The 14,631-nt window shown below is 53.1% G+C and overlaps 1 protein-coding gene across 2 annotated transcripts in view; it reads right to left on the bottom strand.

The window, feature by feature from the left end:
* Window positions 1-350: 350 nt before the first annotated feature.
* Window positions 351-14,631, bottom strand: part of FAM53A (family with sequence similarity 53 member A) — a 25,671-nt gene continuing 11,390 nt past the window's right edge. For both annotated transcript variants that reach the window (XM_008050202.1, XM_008050203.1), the window contains 3 exons: window positions 14,200-14,254; window positions 11,179-11,954; window positions 351-1,337 (listed from right to left, as the gene is read on the bottom strand). In XM_008050202.1, the coding sequence (XP_008048393.1) occupies window positions 1,011-1,337; window positions 11,179-11,954; window positions 14,200-14,254 (1,158 nt within the window). In that variant the 3' untranslated portion in view covers window positions 351-1,010. The remainder of the gene's footprint in view (window positions 1,338-11,178; window positions 11,955-14,199; window positions 14,255-14,631) is intronic.

The following is a 14,631-nucleotide window of genomic DNA, read 5'->3' as shown; positions in this document are numbered from 1 at the left end:
GGAGACTGATAGGAAAACCCCAGCCCTTGCTCTCTCTACCCACCTTGGATGCACAGCCCAAACCAATGAGGAGGCATCAGTCGTCACTGACCTCTCACACTCTTTCTTGGAAGAAAGAAAATCAAGAAAATTTCTCCAAAAATTATGTGTGTTTTCTTTTGCTACCACAAACTCCTTCCTCTTAAGCAATGTTCCTGAGAACGATGTCTTCAGTAGAAACCCCTGTGATTTCATTGAATTCCAGGAAGGATAACTAAGCAATACCAGGCTCTGTCTAGTACTGAGCCCAGAGCAGCAGGCCTGAGGCCCAGCTGGTCACTTGGAATCACGGAAATGAAAACCATCAGAAGTTACAAATGCAAAGCAAATTTCTTTTATTGAATTCACAGACGAGGTGCTGACCTGCGACAGGAGGGCCTCTCAGGAAGGCCGGAACATGCCACCTGCAGGGGCAGACACTCTCCTCAACCCAGCTACGGGACACACAGACTTGAGACAGCTTGGCCCACCTCAAACAGCATCATTGCCAAGGGTGGGAAAATCAGATGGCCACAAGCTGGCGGTCCCCAACACACAGGTGACAAAGTCCAAGGGCACAAAACCCAGCACACAGGCCCCAAGTGCCGTAATCCTGCTGGAGCAAGGGGACGCCTGTCAGATGGCAGCAGGGGCCTGGGGTTTCCCAGCACCACCACTATGCAGGGCGCTCTTCAGAGTAGGCTCTTTATAAAAGGAACATGGACCCGCATGGGGATCTATGCAGACTCACATGTAACAGACTCTTGTTATAATAGACTCACATGTAATAGAATGCCCTTCTGAAATTCATTTCAAAATGGAGACGCTTTCTCCAGGAACTGTAAAAGCCATAAAAATGCAAAATACTTCTCTAGGAAAAATTGGGTCAAAATTATGCCTCACTGTTCAAAATAACATGGAGCCTGTTTCTGTCCGTGCTGTGCCCTGAGGGTAGACATGGGCGGCAGCTCCTCCTACCGCCCAGCCCAGTGTCAGTTGTTCTCAATCTGCTCCAGGTCCAACTCACCACGGTCCAGGGGGAAGACACCCTCCTCCCCAGCACTGTCCTCGTCACTGGGGTCCCCATCGCTGGGGTCCCCACTGCTCCCACCTCCAGGTGCCCTCTCCCTTGAGGCCCACAGACTGCGGCTGGTGGGGCCGGGCTTGGAGTGCGTAGCCCTCGGGCTGGAGCCGGGAGTGAGGATGCCGACAAGGCCCCGTGAGGCACACGGGGAGGACACAACTGTCTTCACCTGGGGGTCATCCTCTTCTTCATCTTCATAATCCAGGGAGCAAAGGCTTTTTGAATTTTTTAAAGTCTGTAACAGAAAAGAGACAGGCTTAAAGACTGGTTATGTGGGGCCAGATCCCACCCACGCTGAGGGCACTGTGTGACTCCAAGGGCTCCGTGTGCTGGGGCTCTAGCCAGCATCCTCAGTCCCGTGTGCCCAGGCCACAGACCCTTCGGGCTGCCTCCTCAGAACTGTCCCCGCTTGGCTGCCCTCACTGGCTCGCCCACAAGGCCCTATAGCTTCCTCAGCACCTACCCAGTCAGGCCCTGTCCAGACCCAACACGCCAGGCTCGTGGGTCCCTGATACCAGAACAAGCCCCAGAGACACACTGTGGGCTCAAGTGTGACAGCACCGACCCCCAGTCCCAGTCTTATACACGCACATGGGCTGGCCAAGGAGGGGTCCATGTGCCTTCACTTCCAACAGCCTCTTCCCGGGCCATGCTCAAGATACCTCACGGCTAGGTCTAGGCCCTCAGAAACACTCCTGCTCTCTCCTCCACCTGGACCCATCGGACCGCTCCAGCATGACCAGTGACGAATCCCCCAAACCCTAGCTTCCCACTTTCCTCTCTCTCCTGGGGTTCCTCTCGGAATGGCTATTTCAAAATACAAACAAGTAAATCTCACCCATCTCAAAACATCTAAGACAGATGGATGTATATCCAAAGGTGTCTTCCCTGAGCGAGAACTGCCCTCGGTCCCCAGTGGGCACCTCCCAGTCCCCTGCCACTAAGCTGTCCTGCATACTCCACACCCCAGTGCCTGGACAGCAGGGCCTTGAGCTCCAGCCTCTGTGCCTCCCCTGCTCTCTGAAGTGTCTCTGCTACCCTTCCCACTGTACCCCAGCCAGTTCTCACTCAGCAGTCCCCTTCCTCAGGCCTGTCAAGGATGAGGACCCCTCTAGTCTACACTTCAGACCAGAGCTCTCCTCTGAACTGCAGTGCAGAGCCTTCATCCACTCAGTGGCACCTCTCCTGGACTGTTCCTGGGGCCTTTTAGGCATGTCCAGCTGAGGCGTGTACCAGCCCCCTCACCTCAGGCCCACCCTGTGTCCCCACAACCACAGCCAGGGCAGCAGCCCTTTGACACGAACAGGCCCCAGCTTCTACACCCCACCTCCCAGCCCTCTCCTATTGCCCCTCGTCCCACAGTGTCCGGTGCTGTCCATGCCAAGCTGTACCTGTGTTTCACATCTACCTTCACCAGAAGCAGCCTCCCTACTTGGTTCTACCTGCCCAGGTCACCTCCAGGCCTCCTCAGGGTCAGGCTGGGCTCCTCTCCTCGGCCATACCCACACTGATTTCAGACATGCAACACATGATTCAGGCTTCTAAAGGGCACATGGATGCCATTAGCCAACACATGCAGAGCACAGGGCGTTGTGACACCAAGGACAAGGGCAGGCCAAACTGACACAGCATGTGGATGCCAGCAACACCTAAAACAATGGCCTAGAACACGAGCTAACCCATACCACACGCCAAAGGTCCTTCTCCCCAAAACCACCCTTCTCTAGAGCTGTGAAACGCCTCACATAGCACAAATCTCTCCCACAGCCAAAACATTTCCTAGAACAGTTCACGGCAAGCCCAAGTAAATATGCAAACATCCCTAGGAGGACAGAGTCCCATTTGAAATTGGTACTTGTAAGGAAAGTATTGGGTCTATAAGCCAAGCAGCCATATTTTTTGTTTTCTTGTTCTTCACTGGTGAAGTACAATTCTAAAGAATCATATTTTTAAAGACACACTAGCCATATGTGTTGGTCAAAAAATGCAGATGCACAATTCCATTTTTATTCAAACCAAGGTAAGTTTACCACCAACGTCACTTGTACACACAAACCCGAGCCCAGGTGAGGACACAGCTTATCTGTGCAGCGTCGGACTTCTGCTGTCTGATCTTGTTCATTATTTCATCGGCCTCAGTCACCGCCTTGCTATCATGGATGAACTGAGACATGGAGGAGAAACACCAAGAGACAACTGGGTATAGCCAGGTGCCTCCTTTATTTGCCAAGGGAAGGAAAAGACCGGCCTGCTCTAGGCCATGAGGCCCAAAGGGCACTGGAATGTCCACACCACAGGCAGGGAAGAGACAGTACAGTGGTGCCACACCACACGTGCACACCTGAGTACCGGGGGAGGCCATGTGCCTTAGGCAGACAGATTCCCCTATGTTCCAAACAGTGGCATCATTGTCCTGATTCAGACAGTAGGAGTTGATCCTCCAGAAAGATGGAGGGTTGAGGGCCCAAGAACCACGCTGAGACCCTGCACCATGACTTGGGCCAAGCTCACAGGCTTGGCTGTGTTCCCAAGCTTGGAAACAGCCAGCTTCCTAGAGCCTCTGTATGATGTTAGTGAAGATGGCGCCCACAGGGCTGTGAAGTGAACACACAGCAAACAGTGACCACACAGAGCCATCACACACAGAACAGATCGCAGTGAGGAAAGCAAGGTTCAGAGTAGAGGGGCTGCAGGGCCACCAGCCAGCATTGACCTGGACCACGCCCATCCTCCACATACCCCTCATCCCCAGCACCAGGCCTAGGGTACAGGCCCAGTTTCTGCTCCTGTTGCTCTGGTTCAAGGGTCACTGACATCTGTGCAGATGAACATGATGCAGCTGTCAAAATACAAAGGTCATGTCTTCAAGTTCTAAACCAGGGGCTCTAAAGCACAGAGGGTCTTTGAAACTATGTGCAGAACTACTTGGCCAGTCTGTGGACACACAAGCCTGGCTGCAGTTGGGCAGGCCTCCATGTCTGAGGCTGAGTTAACACAGCTACAATTGAGCCATGAGAGCCTCAAAAAAAAAAAAAGGGAACTCCCAAGGAGCCATCCTGAAGCTGCTTCAGCAAATGTTCAAAGCTGGTTACAGCCCATCTGCACTGACCCCTGCCAGTTTGGGGAAACTAAACACTCAGATCTGTTCTCCTGTCAAGGCACAACCTCCACCCCTATGCAGGACGTGCTCACTCAGAGAGTCTGCTCCAACCACAGGGTCACTCAATAGGCAAGGGGCTGACAGGAGCTGGGGTGGGTCTCTCCCACTGCCTGAGAGCACCTGAGTCCAGCTTATGCGAGCATGTCAGACGGCTGCCCCAGACATGGAGGAGAAACACCAAGAGACAACTGGGTATAGCCAGGTGCCTCCTTTATTTGCCAAGGGAAGGAACAGACCGGCCTGCTCTGGGCCATGAGGCCCAAAGGGCACCGGAATGTTCACACCACAGGCAAGGAAGAGACAGCCAGAGCAAGCTATATACACGTACACCCACATGTGTACTGTCAAGTGTGTCGGGTGAGGGACCTGCAAAAGAGAGGAGGGGTGTTTTCAGGAAGATAAGCTTGGAAGATTTTTTTTCTTTTTTGAGTTGGAGTCTCATTCTTTCACCCAGACTGGGGTGCAGTGGCACGCTTCCAGCCACTGCAACCTCGACCTGCCTCAGCCTTCCAAGTAGCTGGAATTACAGGTGCGTGCTACCACGCCTGGCTAATTTTTTATTTATTGTAGAGATGAGGTCTTGCCAAGTTGTCCAGGCGGGTCTCGAACCCATGGGCTCAGGCAATCCACTCACCTCAGCCTCCCAAAGCGTTGGGATTACAGGCTGAGCCACCGAGTCTGGCTGCTTGGAAGATTTATGGACAGAGGGAGTGGAGAGTGAGAGGGAGTGGAGAGTGAGAGGGAAACATGTTGTAGTGATGACTACAACACCTCTGCAACAGAGCCAGGTGGGCCCACTACAGTTTCTATGATCATCACCTTTCATGTATATCTAAGGGCAAGCAGTAGAATAACAAAATAATTGATGGGGAAAGTAAAAGGTTAAAGCAGAACACATCTTTGAGAGAGTTTGTTTACTCAACTCTGAGGGAAGCTAAAACAAATAAAAATAATAAAAAGTAGGTGCAAGCCACTGAGTCTGTGAACTGCATGTACATGTGTAAGAAAAGAGTCTTGAAACACCAGGAAGCAGGAGATACACAAGGACCCTCCTGTCTCCCATCTTCTGCATAGACGTGGAGGAAGGACTCTTGGCCCACCACATGGCTGTGGTTCCTGGCTCATCACCAGGCATTAGGGGCATCAGTGCCCTCAGGGGATATGAAGCAGCACAATCAGTGCCCACCAGCCCTCCACCTCACTGGGCAGGTCTCCTGAACAGATGGTCCCAGAAAATGAGCAAAAAAAGTGGCAGCTGCAAATTCCAGATGTTCAGTTTGGGCTATCTCAAACTCTCCTCCTGCTAGGTCTTGCCCCCATTGAACATGTCCTTCTAAATCTCCACTGTGATAGGGCTGGGAGGTGCGGCCTTTTGGGAAGGGAGTACTGAGGGCAGCTCTCACAGGTAGGTCAGTGCTTGTAAGTGGGTAGAGGGAGCTCAATACCACCCTGAGAGGGCACAGAGACTGGCCCCAACCAGACTCCAAGCCTGAGGGCACCCGGATCTTGGACCTTCAGCCCGTACAACTAAAATAAATAAACGTATAGTATTTAGAAATTACCAGTCTGTGACATTTCGTTATAACTACCCGATGGCTAGGATGATCCTCTCCTTGACACAAGCTGCTCTCAGTCTTGGCTTTGGTCTTAACCTTCTGGAAACTGCCTGGCAGGCACACCACAGCTGTACAGGCTCTGATGGCCACTGCATGGAGGGTGGGCCTGGTACTCTCATGCCTTTGGAGGCATGGATGGCACCATCTGTTCAATAAACTCAAGGTTCTAAAAAATACAACGGCCTGAAGGTCTAAACACAGCCTTACTGCACGCACTTTCAGTCTCAGTGGCCTCTCGTCACTACTGACAAGGAAGCAGCCTGTGTCTGAAGAACTAGGGGTCCTGATGACCTGGCTGGAAGAACCCACAGGAAGCAATTCTCTTCTTTGCAACAGACTGGAGTAACTCCATCTCCCCAGAACTGGCCGAAGTTTATTTAAGTGGTAAAAGCACATCAAAGCCCTCAAAGTCAGGCTTTTATAAGTGGAGAGCAAGTGTGCATGCTCTGCACTCAGCTGGAACCGCCACTGATTTGCATACTCCAGTGATAATATTTTAATTTCAACTTTGAAACACAGTTTTATCAATAAAGGCAGAAAATCCTAGATGGGCTCCAAGGAAAGGGTCTGGGAAGGCAGTGTGGGTCCACTCCCTGCTGCCCAGAGCCCTGTCCCAGTCTCACTTAGTGAGGCCATGCATCGAGACTCAGGCTCCCTCTGGCCGATCCCCGCTGCTTCCAAACCTTCACAGCAGACAGGCTGTGTCTCAGGCTCACCATTCAAAAAGCTGCCCAATCCCTGCTCCAGCTGGTGTGACCCTGAGACCAGATAGCAAGGGGGTGCCAGGAGGGAGACAACAGCCCAATCATTTCAATGACAGACACAAATGCAAAAGCCCTGAACAGTGAACCAGCCAAGTACGTAGACTGCATGGTGCAAGCAGGGAAGCAAACTGGAGCCAGGTCACACCTGTGGGTGGGTATGCACAGGTGTGTCAGCCTGTGAGTATGCAGGTATGAGTGTGCCTGAGCGTACACACGTGTGGGTAAGTGTACATGTGTGAGTGTGCATGTGTATGGGTATGCACCTGTAGGTGTGCATGCAAGTATGCACCTGTGGGTGCGTGGGTGTGCACGTGTGTAAATGTACATGTGTGGATGTGCAGGTGAGTGTGCATGTGGGTGAGTGTGCATGAGTATGAGTATGCATGTGTGTGGGGTATGCACCTGTGTGCATGCAAGTGTGCATGTATGTGGGTAAGTGTACATGTGTGGGTATGCATGTAAATGTGCATGTAAGTGTGTGGCTGTGCCCATCCAGATAAGTAACGACTAGTGTCCAGTAACTCACAATTATAAACATTTTAGAAAAAAACCAGAGCGTTTATGGCACTGAGGTGGGAAGGGTTTCAAAACACAAACAGAACTGGCTGATAGTCTGGGCTGCAGGCCATCCGTTCCCCAAAGATGCAATGTATGAAATGAAAGGCACAAGCTGGAAGACATATCCACAACACGTGTGAGGAGCATCAGCATCCCAACTAGAAAAGAGAAAAACCAAGAACTCACAGGAAAAATGATCCGCATTTCATGGAAGGGAAGGCATGGAGACCAAGGGACATGAAATTGTCTACCTCACCAGTGGCAAAGGAAAGGCAGGCTTGGTGGAGAGGGGGAGGGAAAGACAGGGAAGAAAGAGAGGGGAGAAAGAGATGGGAGGAGGGAGCTGGGAGAGGAGGAGACAGAGGGCTTGGAGTGAAGGGGAGGAAGGAGCCAGTTGATGGGAGGTAGAGAGGATTCAAAGACAGAAGACAGGTGCCAAGGAGAAAGGTGGAGCCAGTTTTCAGTCAGAGACAAGCTGACAAACAGGTGAACATGGGAAGGAACAGGCAAGGGCAAGCCTGGGACACTCAGAAGAGCTGGAGCCATCCTCCAAGGCATGGTTGGCAGGAGCCTGGCTATGCACACATTCAATGAGTCGCCTCCCCACCCCCGTGGTCTGAATATAATCAGATTTGCTGCTAAGAGAAAAACCAGTTCTTCACTTCTGTCACACTGATGGCACTCATGGATAAGGTGACCAATGGCTGCATCTGTAACAACGCATAATCACAGCTACCCAGGACCACGCAGCTATACACAGAACAAACATGAGGCTGTCCCAGGGAGTGAGACAGGTGTATGGCACCTGGACAGCCTCCCTCCATGAAGAAAGTAACTGATGAAGATATGGAAGAACAGGATTCAATTCAGAGGTAGGTACACAGAAGTCCATTCTTTTCTGCTCTTTTTTATAGTTTGAAAATTACTATGTTTTTAATGTTATTAAAAAATAAACACCTCCTCCTCTCCCTGCTGCCCACTTTCTACACCACAATGAGTGAACGCTTAGATTCAGCCACAGAGCATGTGTGCACACCACTAACTACAAGCAGGAAAAAAAACAGGCGTTTCATCCCTGGCAGGGCAGCGCACAGACTCAACCACAAGAGACCAGGACTGTCTTAAAATACCAAAATCTAGCCAACTTGTAAAACAAGGAAATCACTTGGAGGAATACACACAATGCTTCACAAACACTGCACCCGTCCTGGCCTCCACTTTCCTTCTCTACCTATGTGCCCTTTCTGCCTATGACAGCCAGACTCCTGAACAAGAGCTGGGAGATGGCAGAGCTGGTATCAACAGCAACGCCGATTCAAGGAACCCCATCCTGAATGGCAGGCATCATGGAAGACCGGGGTTTCTAAATCACTCCCCTGAGAAGCAGAACCTAATTCCCCTCCCAGAGAGTATGAACTGGACAGTCAAGGAGCAGACAGAAGCTGCACTGACAGACCCTACGTCATGCAGAGCTGCAGCAGCCTCCAGTGCCTCTCAAAGCCTCCACTATGGGAAAAGCAAGCTGCCGTGTTATGATGACACCCCAGCTGCACTTCAGAGAGCCCATGCGGCCAAGAATGGGGGCATCCCACCAAAAGCCATGGGAGTGAGCATAGAAGCAGGCCTGCAGTCCCCATCAAGCCTTTGGGTGACCACAGCCCTGGCTACCATAGCACCATGTAAGTCCCCAAACAGAGCATCCACTGAGAATCCTAGCCCCCACCCAAAGAACTGGGAGCCAGCAGAGACGCAGTATCTCAAGCTGCTGAATACGGGCTCACTTGTTTTGCAGCAGAGGCAACTCGTACGATGATCATGTACCGTCATTTCAGAGAGGTCACTCTGCTGGTGGTGTCAGGATTGAGGGTGACAGGATTAGAAGCAAACAAAGCAATAAGGATGATATCTCAGTAGTTAAGGGGGCTATCAGGAGGAAGAAGGAATGATTCAGAGAAACACCCAGGAGACAGGTCCCCCAATGTGGGACATTGAGTACTAGGGCAGGGACAAGAGGTATAGCAAAAGGGCCTCCAGGTGGGGCTGCAAGGATCTGAGGCGTAAATGGTCACTGATGCCTTGGCTCACTCCACAGTCCTTGTGGGGGTCACAGGCTCCAGCAACCACATAGCCCCAGAGGTCGTTCCAGAGAGACCAGGGCTACCCACCTACACATCAGACACACACAGCCCCAGTACAGACCCCCCCCACGCACATACACATGAGGCTCCCCCAGCACTGGACAGCATCCTGCTCTCCAGTCTTGTTCTCCCTGATACCTTCACACACCTGCAGACACCTATGGCCACGTGGGTACCAACAAGCACTCATCCTACCATGTTTCACCCACTGCCAGAGGCAGCCCATCTCCACACCGCCCCACACAAGTCCCTGCCGAGAATCCCCAACACAACTCCCCTACTTCTTCCCACCCTCCTCTCTTTCCAGGTATCCAAACATCTAGGAGTGTCACCAGAGCAGGACTGATGCTCAGTCATCAACATGTCTCTGGCATGACCTATTCCCACCCTGTAAGGTCCTGAGCCAGTGGCTACCCCCATCCCCTCTCCTGTCTCTCCGGCTACACTAACACTGGCAAGCAGAGGACAGTCAGGTGTGCAGGAAGTTCACTTTCCAACATGCAGTAGGCGTGGTGCCCCAGGGACAGCTCACCTGCACCAGAGAAGATCAGAGCCTTCTGTTCTAAACCCCACCCTCTGCAGAAAAGTTCCACAGCTGGCAAGTCTGGGTTTTCAACCTCCTCAGCCACCAGGAAGACTCTTTCAGAGAACCCACCAGTCAGGTGAGGCAAAGCTTATAGTTCATCAGCATGGCCTAGAGTAGGCATTCAGGAGAACCCTGGGGAGTCCAGCCTGGGACACCAGCCATACTGCTCCCAAGTCCCCCACCATGACCCTTCTCCCTAATTTACACTTGAAGAGACCACACTCATCACTAACTCCCACGACGCCCAAGCCCAGCCCACCTGACCCAGATAGTACACAGACATGCCCATGCACGGCATCTGCCCACACCCACTGCCCAGGAGGCAGGGAACAGCAGACTGTGGCCCACAGGGAGGGGTTAGGATGAAAGTTTTGGGAGGGAGGCTGCCAAGTCCACAGGTCAGGAAAACGGCTGACATGCCAGTCCCACCCCAGCTTATACTTAAATAGCACCAGGGAGTCCTACTCTTATTTCTGCTGCCGCCCACAGATTCCCTCCCACAGAAAACTCAGGGAGCATGCAAAGCCCCCCATTCCATCACAGCTCCCCAACTTTCCTCTCCCAGGTACTGTGAGTACCCCAGAGTCTCCAAGCACACCCAAGCAAATGTACCCTCTAGCACCAACCAGATTGGGGCCCTGGAAGTCTCATCACTATTTCTCTCCTTAAACACTGCTGCCAACCATGGCCTATGTGCTGTAGAGGAAGGAAGGAGACACCAGAACATGGGAATGCGCAGGCTGGCACAGGCTTCCTTTTAGACCATGTTCAAAGGCCTCAGCCCACATGAGGCAGCAGCACCAGTTCCCACTGTCTCCCACAAGTGGGGCCTGGGTTTGGATGCAGTGCCCCCAGCTCTGCCTTGACAGGACTCCCAGGACAGCATCTCCCTTCCTATACCATCACCACACAGAAAAAAGTAGTTAGAGCTCCTCGACAGCCATGGCTACGCCAGGCCAGCTCTGCTGCGCCAGAACCCACAGTTCAGTCTTCACTGCTCCCATTCTCCTGTCCCCCCACTCCCGTGAGCCTGGCCTGGTCACTCAGGGCACATGTGTGGGCTCTGCCTCTGGGTGACATGGGTGCTCTGAAGTGAGGGAAAGGACCCCAGCCTGAAGCCAACTGTGCTCCTGATATGCTTTTCAAGCTCCATTCACCCCAGTTCATACAGATGGTGAGATGAGCCTTGCAAATGCCACTGTACTGCAACTACAACCCAGCACTGCCACGTTCAAAGCGACAACAAAGCCTCACCCGTGTCATTTTTAGGAAGTCCAAGGATGGGCGTGTCCACCTGGCATCCTCCTCACGCCTCCGCTTGCGCCGGCTCCTCTTCCCGCCAAGCACACATGGCTGTGAGCGGCACCGAAGCAGGCCGCTGCGCCGGCCCAGCTCAGATATGGATGTGGGGCTGCTACGGGCCAAGGGCAGGGAGGTGCCCGTGCCTGCCAGGTGCTCCTGAGAGAGAGAAAGGCGACGCCGCGCAGAGAGTGGGCAGGGCCCTGTGGGACACCAGGGCGGGCCTGAGCCCATGCTGCCCTCGCTGCTGTCCATAAAGCCACTGCTGGCCGAGGATGGCCGGGGTGTAGAGGGTGAGGTGGGGCTGGCCAGCAACGCAGCGCTCCTCGGCGGGGTGCCTGGGCTTCCCTGCTGTGTGGCGTTCCCATGGCCACTGCAGCGTTGCAGTGTGGCGCTTCCGCCACTGTTGCATCGCCTCTTGGAGACTGGAGTCCACACCTTGGAGCCACCGGGGCGCCATGGGGACGGGCAACGCGCCAGCTCCTCTGGCTCTGACAGAGACCGGCAGTGTCGCTTGGTTGGTGGAGCGGTGGGTGGCCCTGAACTCTCACAGTGGTCCACGACACTGGCTGCACCTGGGCCTGCACATGAGCCTGGAGACTGCGGCTGCCACTGAAGACCAACTGTGTGAGTTGCACTAGGCAGGCCCAGCGCGATGGGGCAATCGGGGGCCAGGGCCACTTGGCTTCCGACGGGCTGTCCTCCACTTATGACCTTCCAGGGGCTCTGGGCTACTGAGGAGACACGAGAGCGGAAGAAGAAACAGATGAGCAGCAGCGAAGGCACAGCTGCTTTGGCAGACAGGCTGACACACCAGTGAGGGCCACCCAGTGCCTCTGACTCTGTGGCTGAAAGACATCTGCTCCGAGGGGTTCTGAGAAGGACACCACGGGCACTCAACTGCAGAGCATAGAGAGTCCATGCAAAACACTGCTGGTCACATGGCCAGCACCAGCCCACCCGCACTGACCCCAGCTCTTGAGCACCAGGTCTTCCTTAGTTGGGTAGTGGTGGAGCTAATCCACATCTTTAAAGAAGTGCCCTGTCTCAAGAGGAGGGCTGGTCTCCCACCAGGGCACTTCCTGAAAATGACACTGCTCTGCTTTCACTCTCATTTCCCTAGAATATCTTTCTTGTATCATCAAAATGCTTCTCCTTTGTCTGTGACCTCATGGGTGTGCGACTTCCTCAGCTAGGACCCCCACAAAGCCATTCTTACAAACAGCCCACATTCCTCATTAACACCGGTGACACAGGCTCATATGTAGGTCCAGGTCTCTGGGAAACTGAGCTCAGAAACTCCTCACACCTCAGAACCACCAGGGCCAAGCCCGCGAGTCCCTCTTCAGGTTTCTTCCTCCACAACTTCCCCAGGGCTGCCCCATATCATCCCCCACCCACCTGGCCCAGCTCCCCTTCTGCCAGCCCGGCCCCCAAACTCAGGAGTATTCACCCCATCGTGTTCACTTGGAGAAGACTTGAAAACCAGGTTAGTGTATGGTCCTTCTCAAGGGGAGAAAGCCCCCAGCTGTGACATCCAGACCCCCGCTGACCTGTCCAGAGGGTATTCCAGGACACACTCTTGGGCAGAGGGTGCCTGGCACCCCCCAGGCCTTCCCCACAGTGGCTCGTGCAGTCACCATCCAGCTGAGGAACCCTGGAGTGTAGGCCGTGGGACCCACCTCTGGTCTTTGCGCCTGCAAAGACCCTGGGGTGACCCTAGGAAGGAGGCAGGGCAGGGGATGAAGGAGAAGGAGTGGAGAAGTGGTCAGAAGAAAGCAACCAAGTATGGAGTGTGGGAAGCTCTAAGTAATACGGTAGTTGGCCTAGTCCCAGATGCAGGATGAACCCCAGGAGGCCAAAGTGGAGGCGTGCATGAGGACGTCATACCAAAGGTCAGGGAAAGGGGTGGCAGGGTTCAAGCTGGCTGGGGACTCACACTCTTTACTTCCATTTAGTCATGAAAGAATCAGGTGAAAATCTCTGCTTTAGTAACCTGGGTAAGTCTCCTACCAGGGACATCTTCACCAAGGCATGCTTTGCATGACACAGGATACTGGATGCCATCACCCTGCCTCAGTGAGCAGGACCAACAGAGTGTGACATCCCTGGGTCCTTCACTGCAGGAGGATCCTGGGACTCAAAATTTACCAGAAATGTGAGTACCACAAAGCCCGCATAACTGGGCCAGGCATCAGCTCCCAGCCACTGAAGGGTCATGTGTGGGTGAGCCCAGGCAGAGTCAAGTGCTTTACAGCATGGATGTCCCTAATGTGCACAGGCCACCCAGTACACCACGCAGGGTCCAGCAGATGCCATGTGCACCACCTGCCTCAGCGTTCCATTCTTTTTTTTTTTTTTTTTTGAGTTGGAGTCTTACTCCATCGCCCAGGCTGGAGTGCAGTGGCATACTCACAGCCACCCCAGCATCAACCTGCTGAGCTCCAGCGATCCTTCCTCCTCAGCCTTCCAAATAGCCGGAACTACAGGCATACACTATCACACTTGGTTAATTTTTATTGTAGAGATGAGGTCTCGCCAAGTTGCCCGGGCTGGTCTCGAACCCACTGGCTCAGGCAATCCACTCACCTCGGCCTCCCAAAATGCTGGGATTACAGGCTAAGTCCCATTCCTTCTTAATGCGCCATGTACCTTCCAGAAAAAGCAAGTTGCCTGCCCACATCTGTACCAGCTGAGAAGGGAGAGGCCTGGCTGTGGCCAGACCCTGACACAGGCCATCCTGCTCAAAGACCACTCCTGACCTCTGGTCCAGCAGTAGAAGGACAACACAGGTGACCTTCCCTGCCCCATGGCAGAGGACACACAAATGCCTTCCTGAGCCTTTGCTCTGAAAATCAAGCACACATTCTGCTTTCTGGGCTCCCTCCCAGCCCAGGGGCCTGGTCCCAGCCATGCTCATGGCCTATAGTCACACCAGCTCCAGTAACACCCTGTCAGGGTTCCTAAGACACTCACCATTGTGCTCCAAAGGGAACAGATGGCCACTTTTGTTCAGAGTCTCAGTAGAATACTGAAAGTGATAAGAAAAAGAAGTTTCAATACTGCAGCTTACACACGAGCACTCAGAAAGAATATTTCCTATGTTTTAATAACTACAATACAAACTATTTTCCCCAACATTTACTTTTTGGTGATTAAAATGAAAAGCACTGACTTCTAGAATACATTACTCACAGAAGTTTATTAGAACCTAACACACAACTGAGTCAATAAACTTTTTTCTTCTTTTTTTTGAGTTGGAGTCTCACTCTGTTGCCCGCTCCCGGCCACTGCAGCCTCGATCTGCTGGGCTCCAGCGATCCTTCCGCCTCAGCCTTCCAAGTAGCTGGGACTACAGGTGCGCGCTACCACACCTGGCTAATTTTTTGATTTATTGTAGAGATGAGG

This window comes from Carlito syrichta, unplaced genomic scaffold, assembly GCF_000164805.1.
Source record: "Carlito syrichta isolate Samal-C Ts95f unplaced genomic scaffold, Tarsius_syrichta-2.0.1 Scaffold143215, whole genome shotgun sequence".
Lineage (NCBI taxonomy): Eukaryota > Metazoa > Chordata > Mammalia > Primates > Tarsiidae > Carlito > Carlito syrichta.
This window is presented reverse-complemented; position numbering and strand designations above follow the sequence as displayed.